The sequence below is a fragment of the Elephantulus edwardii genome, unplaced genomic scaffold (genome assembly GCF_000299155.1).
Source record: "Elephantulus edwardii isolate Elephantulus edwardi_28Jun2011 unplaced genomic scaffold, EleEdw1.0 scaffold00117, whole genome shotgun sequence".
Classification (NCBI taxonomy): Eukaryota; Metazoa; Chordata; class Mammalia; order Macroscelidea; family Macroscelididae; genus Elephantulus; species Elephantulus edwardii.
This window is the reverse complement of record NW_006399867.1, coordinates 4,523,584-4,531,121: the sequence shown is the minus strand read 5'-3', so window position 1 is coordinate 4,531,121 and position 7,538 is coordinate 4,523,584. Positions and strand designations below refer to the sequence as shown.

Below are 7,538 nucleotides of genomic sequence, written 5' to 3'. Positions count from 1 at the left end.
CTTGAGTATATATAGATAGTATTCTATTACTTTATAGGCCTCTAGCTATTGTTTGACTGAAAGATCCCAGTCTTCTAATTTATCCAACAGGGTGAGTTTGATCTGTTTGAAGGATGATTAAGGGAAAGTCTTTAAGAGTTTCACCAGTCTCTAAGATTAGTGAGCCTAGCCTTTTTTTTTTAAATCTTTTTTAGTTTTGTTCCACATTTCTTCCCCACTTTATCCAGGATCTACTGAGATCCCTTAGAGTGGACAGCAGTGATATGCAGGGACCCTGTATTTCTTCTGGTCTCAAGGTGATGGAATTTGAATTTCCATGGTGTTTGAGAAGAGTAATGAATATGGGCAAGGCTAATGAAGCTTCATCTCACATACTTTGGGCATGTTCTTAGAAGAAGCCAGTCCTTGGAGAAGGACATCATTATTAGAAGGTTGAAAGTTTAGTGGAAGAGAGGAAGACCCTCAACAAGATGGATCAACCCAGTGATTGTAATGCTGGGCTCAAGCATATCAGAGATGATGAGAATGGCATATAATAGGGCAGGGTTCAGATCTGTTGGTCATAGAGTTGTCATGAGATGTATTTGACTTGTAGGTACCCAACAAGGAAATGGTGCTTTGTCTCAAGATCACTACAGTTTGCCAGACCAGCTGCCTAAACACTTCTGGCCTAGTCTGTCTCCTTGTTCACTGTTTATATTCTGTTTCTCTTTCTATTCGATGCTCAAGCTTCATCCTCCTGTTTGCTGCTCAGAGTTCCAAGAGTGTCAGCTGAGCCTGTTTTGTTTGCTTTTTCCTATCTTTTCTGTAAGGAGATGGCAATACTTCTGAGTGGTTTGCTTCTGAAACATCAAATCACTTGAAAACCCCATTGAGCACAATTTGACTCTCACATACTTGTATTGTCCATGAGTCAAAGTCAACTTGGCACAGCTGGCAATTTTGTCTTTTCTTGTCTGTTTTTCAATGTGAATTGGAAAAGTTGAAATTAAAGGCTCCTAAGTGGCTGGGATAGATGTGAGTGATAATGAATGAGCTATTCTATTCTATTCTATTCTATTCTATTCTATTCTATTCTATTCTATTCTATTCTATTCTATTCTATTCTATTCTATTCTATCCAGGTAACTACGTATAAAAGAGGATGATAGCAATGCAAGGTAGATTACATCAATCAAATAGAAAAAAATAGAGAAATAACCACATTGTAGAGGAAAATGGTAGCCAGGAAATCAAAAGACAAATTGCATTGGGGAAGCCTGTTGTCAGGGACCGCTCTAGAGTACTGAAGAGCAATGACGTTATTATGGAGACTAAGGTGCTCTGACACAGGCCATGGTCTTCGCAGTTACTTACTATGCATCAGAGAGTTGGATGATGTCTAGGGAATGATAGAAGAAGGATTGATGCCTTTGAGCTGTGATGTTAGAGAAAAGTGCCAAACATATTGCAGACTGTCAGGAGAACAAACAGGTCTGTCCTGGAGAGGGTGAAATCAAGCTGTTCCCAGGAAGCAAGAATTTTGAATCTCTGTCTCACATACTTTGGACATCAGGCCAGAAGGGAGCAGTCCTTGGAGAAGGGCATCATGTTTGTTAGGGTGGAGGGACAGCACAGGAGAAGAAGCCCCCCTGGATGAGATGGGTTGATTCAGTGACTGGAGAAGTGGGATTAGGTCTGTCAGACACAATGAGATTGGCTCAGGATAGGGCAGCCTTCAGAACTATTGTACACAGGGTTGCTATGAGTTGTAGGTGACCTGACAGCACAAAACAACAAGAGAGCAAATAATGTACTTTCTGTGCAGTTTGAATGTTATGCTTAGTGGGGGCATTTCAGAACACACAAGATGTGACTGTGACAAAGGAGTTAAGCATGGCAGACATGAAGATGTCGCAGGATGGAGTAAGGTCCAGCTCTGTTATTCTTAGGTCAACATGAGTCAGAGTTGACCCCAGGATACATCACAACAACAATAGTGCCAACTCTGCTTTACTGACTGTATTAGTTAATGTAAAAAAGTAAATAAAACTGCTCCAAGTGGGAAAAATAGAAGTACACTGTTCTGCTTACAGTTCTCTGGTGAAGAAGAGGTGAAATACTATCATTTTCAAATGATAAGACATTTTTCTTAGAGTCAAAAATGAATTAATTTAGTTCTGTGGTGATTCTAGTATTTCCTAGGTTCTTTCCTAAAAATTCTGGCTCAACGTATTTTTGTATTTTTCCTTTGCCTTGTGTTTTTGTCTGATTTCAGATAGTATTAAAATTCTGTAAAGCAGATGTGTTTGTCATGGAGGACCACTTTCTGGACACGATGCTGACCTTCATCCTGTACGGCTGGTCTACCATTCCCCTCATGTACCTGATGAGTGCTATGTATTCGGAAAGTACTGCTGCCTACATCAAGCTTGTCCTGTTCAACTACTTTTCAGGCATTTTCAGTCTTCTCATAGAAATTACATTGCAATACAGCAAGGGTAAGAACTGCATTAAATGTCCCCTTTCCTGAAAGGCAACAATAAATAATAAACAGGAATGGGCTTGCAGGTCTACAAACTTGAGTAAATAATTATGTCCTAGATTAGCTGGAGCAGCATCCACTTCCTAAACAACACGCCTCCGGAAACTCTATGAACTTTGGGAAATGTCAATAGTTGTCGAGGGCCTTCAGGCCTTTTGTTCACAGGGTCGCTATGAGTCATGTTGACTCAAAGGCAATCAACAACAGCAACAGATTAGCTGTGTGTGGAAGCTGGTATTGATGTAAATCCACAGATTAATTCTATTTACCTGTAATATTCTAGGCATTGCACTAGGACTAGCATCATTTTATTGAAGACATGTAATAAAATCTGATATACAGGCCCTTCAACATGATTCCTCCTCTCCAAACCTATCTCTTTGAGTTCTATCACATGGCCTTAAGAAATCTATTTTGCACTTGATGTTGGTCTTTCTTTTTTGGGGGGGGGGTGAAATGCAACAATTTTATCAAAAGAAAGTGCAATGAAATTTCTCGATAGTGTAAGAGAGGGAAACTTGGACACCACCCCTCAAGGGCAGGACCAAATGCAGAGTGGACTTTTTCTGGATGTTGTAGTCAGACAGGGTGCACCCATCTTCCAGCTGCTTCCCAGCAAAGATCAGCCTCTGCTGGTCAGGGGGGATGCCTTCCTTATCTTGAATCTTTGCCTTCATGACCTCGAGAGTGTTGGTCTTACCGGTCAGGATCTTCACAAAGATCTGCATGCACCCTCTCAGGTGAAGCACCAGGTGTAGGGTGGACTCTTTCTGGATGTTGTAGTCAGACAGGGTGCACCCATCTTTGAGCTGCTTCCCAGCAAAGATCAGCCTCTGCTGGTCAGGGGGGATGCCTTCCTCATCTTGGATCTTCGTTTTGACATTCTCAGTGGTGTCACTGGGCTCGACCTCAAGGGTGATGGTCTTGCCAGTCAAGGTCTTCAGAAAGATCTGCATTGTCTGGATCCGTTTGTTTGGTTTTTTCAGTCTGAAGTGGTCACCATGTTGCGGCGTCTGTCTGTCCGTGTCCCCTCACGGCCTCCTTCCTCCCGGCCCCGGCTAACCAGATGATCTCGCTGCCCACCGACCTCGGCAAGCGGCTCAGCCTGGCCCCTGCCCTCCTGATGTTGGTCATTCTTAAAGCTTTGGCCCTGAAATTCCTTTGCCTTAAAGAGAATAAAAAGCTGTTTTCCGTTTACTATGTATAAACTTCTGAAAGAACAAATTCTATCTCAAGCATATAAGACTGTGAATTAACTTTGAATATTGTAGACCTTTAGAGTGAAATGAAGAGGCAGAGAAATGAAGAAGAATCCCAAGCTCTTGGGAGTGGAAAACACTTCTGTTCTGGAAAGGTTTAATGGTGTGAAGAGGCACAAAACCCTAAATCCTCTAACAAGATGTTTTAGAAGGAAAGAAAATTGTGTGTGGACCTAACACACATGTAACTAAAATTCTTTTCTTTCCTCTTAGATCCAGTATGCACAGAAACTGTAACGTATATATTTCTTCATTTTCTTGCCTGATTATGATGTTTTTGGAGAGAATGTCAAGACCAAACAAACTTTCTGCTACAAAGGTTTCTATATTAGAACTAACTTGAGACCACTGTAAAATAGCCAACTACACTTTCTTGTTCATTGTCATCAAAGAATCTTCCAAATCATGAAAAACATCTACACTTTTTAATACATCCTCCAAAGGAAAATGTTGTGTTTTGATGCACTTCTCTGTTGAATCACTCTACGAATATTTCTTAACTGTTTTAAGCATATTCTCTACTGGTATTACAGAACTTTATAAGCACAAGTCTCCTTCCCCAATTCTTTAGTCCTATTATAAAATAATTTCTCCATATAAACTAACAATGAGGTTTTAGTTAATTTCTTTGCACACCTCTTCAAAAGAGATGTATGTTTCATGCAAGCAATACTTGGGTCCTGAATGCTGTTGTTGTCATGAGCTGTCAAGTCGGAACTCATACCTGATCCTCCAGCGGATTTTCAGAGGCAGTAGTAGTTAGAGAAAGGTTTCAGGTCTTCTGTTCATAGGGTCTCTATCAATCATGCTCCACTCGATGGCAATCAACAGCAAATCACATGGAAAGAGAGTGCTCATCTTTCTCACTTGGGACACCAGCTGGATTAAAACCACATGTCTTGGGTTGACAATGTGACTCCTTATCACTGGGTCCCCAGAGCTCTTTGAGTCCCTGAAGCAAGCTAAATTACTTGGGGTTTTTTTTTTTGTTGTTGTTGTTTTAAAATTGTATTTTATTTTATTATTTCTTGTGTGTGTACTGTCAAATCAGATCTGACTGGTACAGGAAGAGATTGTCCCTCCTTCTCCAGCAGAGCAAGCTAAATTACTTGTAAGAGCTGTGCTTAAGAGCTCACCGTGATAAAAGAATCCTATAAATTATGAAAAGCAATCTTCTATACACTTTGATACACCTCTCCAAAGGAAACTAATGTTACAAGAGGATAACTGATCTGCAGGCATTTGAATTTTTGAACCCTGACCTAGAATGAAATTCTGATGAATTGTCATGTAAAGGACTAGAGGAAAAATTGTTGTTTCAGAATAAGAATCAGAAGAAATTACTGGTAACCCTGCTGTACCCAGTACCATCCTCACCATCTCTGACACACATGAGCCCATCGTTGAAGTCACTCTGTCAGTCTATCTTGTTGCAGCTCTTTCTCTCTTACATTGACCTTTTCGAGCATAGTGTCCGTCTATGAGGTCTGGCCTGTCCTAACAACATGCCCGGAGTATGTGAGATTGATTTTTACTGTGTTTGCCTCCAAGGAGTAGCCCTAGTTTCACTTTCTCCAGGATGAATCTGTCTGTTCTTTTGGCAGTATTCAGTGCTTTTCTCTAACATTGCAATTCAAAGGCATCAGTTCTTCTTCTGTCATTCATTGTGAAGCTTTCGGATGCATAGCAAGTAATTGAGAAGACTATGGCTTGTATCAGGTGTGCCTTAGTCTTTAAACTGGCATTATTGCTCTGTAGTTCTCTGGACAGGTAGGTCCCTAATAGCAGATTTTCCCAGTTCAAGTCATCTTTTGATTTCTTGTCTGCTGTTACCAAAGATGTTTATTGTGGATCCAAGTAAGATGAAATTGTTGACAGTTTCTGTCTTTTCTCCACCTACAATGATGCTCTTGATTGCCCCGGTGGTGAAGATTTTTGTTTTCTTGATGGTGAGATGTAATCCGTATTGAAGAGTATAGCCACGCAATAATGAATGAATGGGGGGGAGGGGAAATGTATCGATGATTTAATGAAAAGCCAATATGCTTTATAAATGTTCACTCAAATAATAATTTTAAAAGTCTTAAAAAAAAAGAGTATAGCCTTTGATCTTCCACAGTGAGTGTTTTAAGTCCTCTTCACTTTCAGCAAGCAAGGTTGTCAACTGCATAATTCAGGTTGTTGATGTGTCTTCCTCTAATTCTGGTGCCACATTGCTCTTCATAAAGCCCAAATTCTCAAACTATTTGTTCAGTACACAGATTGAGCAATCATGAAGTTAGGATATTGCCCTGACACAAGCCTCTCTTGATTTTAAACCATGTTCTATTTCTTTGCTCTGTTCATACAACTTCCCGGTCTAGGTATAGATTTTAGATGAGAATAAATTATATGTTCTGGGATTCTCATTCTTCTCAATGATAGTTATACTTTGGTTTCATCCTCACAGTCAATTACCTTTGCATAGTCAATAAAATTCAGTTAGACCTCCTTCTGGTATTGTCTTTCAGCCAACATCCATCCTACTTCAGTAAAGGTATTTCTCGTACCACAGCCTCTTCTAAATCCAGCTTGAATTTCTGGCAGTTCTCTGTCAATGTACTGTTCTAGTTAATTTTTTTTAATGATCTTTAGCAAGATTTTGCCTGTTGATGATATTGTTCAGTAATTTCCACATTCTATTGATTCACCTTATTAACAAATGGAAATAAATATGGATTTCTTCCAGTCAGTTGGCCAGGTAACTGTCTTCCAGATTTCTTAGCATAGACTTGTGAGCACATCCAGGGTTACATGCATGTGTTTGATGGAATATGTCAAGAGTTGTCCCACAAATTCCTGGGGCCTTATTTTTTACCAATACCTTCAACGCTGCTTGAATATCTTCCTTTATTACCATTGATTCTTAATTATATTCTACTTCCTGAAATGATTCTGTGTGAGTCAACTCTTTTTAGTAGAGTGATATTGTATGTTTTCATTTTCTTTTGATGCTTCCTGGATTATTCAAGATTTTGCCAATAACATCCTTCAGCATTGAAACCCAAGCCTTGAATTTATTCTTCAGTTCTTTTAGTATGAGAAATGCCAAGTGATTTCTTCTCTTTTGATTTTCTCTAGCTCTTTGCACATTTCATTAGAATAGTTGCTTTGTCTTTCCTAACTACTCTTTGAAATCTTCTGTTTAATCCTTTTCCTTTATCATTTCTTCTCTCTGTGTTGGCGTCTTGGCATTGTAATGCAATTTTCAGAGTCTCTTAGAGTGTTCTATTTTGATCTTTTCTTTCTCCTCTGTCTTTGTAAATACCTTTGGCAATTAGAAAGTTAAAAGGCACCAGTACTTTTCAGTAGTATAGCACATAACTCTTAATTATAATTTATAAAAAAATGGTGAGCTGTAAAGAAAATATGGAATTGACAGAGGCCTATAGCTAAGTAAAATCAAGTATGTTGTTGTTATTGTGTGCTATGAAGTCGCTTGTGACTCATAGAAACCCTATGTACAACAAACAGCCCTAAACCCTGCTCTATCCTGTGCCAATCTTATTGTCTTTGACATGCCTATCCCATTACCCAGTGATGGAATCAATCCTTCTCATCAAGGGTCTTCCTCTCCTGAGCTGTCCCTCCACCCTCCCAAGCATGATGTCCTCTCCAAGGACTGATCCCACCTTGAAACATGTCCAAAGTATGTCAGATGGACCTTCAGAATCCTTGCCTTCAAGGAGCAGCCTGGCTTTACTCTCTCTAGGATA

General features: G+C 39.7%; 1 protein-coding gene across 1 annotated transcript in view; it reads left to right on the top strand.

Annotated features, from left to right (window-relative positions):
* Positions 1-7,538, top strand: part of LOC102859189 (ATP-binding cassette sub-family A member 3-like) — a 129,278-nt gene that overhangs the window by 88,180 nt on the left and 33,560 nt on the right. The window contains exon 18 of the mRNA XM_006892701.1: positions 2,262-2,474. Within this exon, the coding sequence (XP_006892763.1) occupies positions 2,262-2,474 (213 nt within the window). The remainder of the gene's footprint in view (positions 1-2,261; positions 2,475-7,538) is intronic.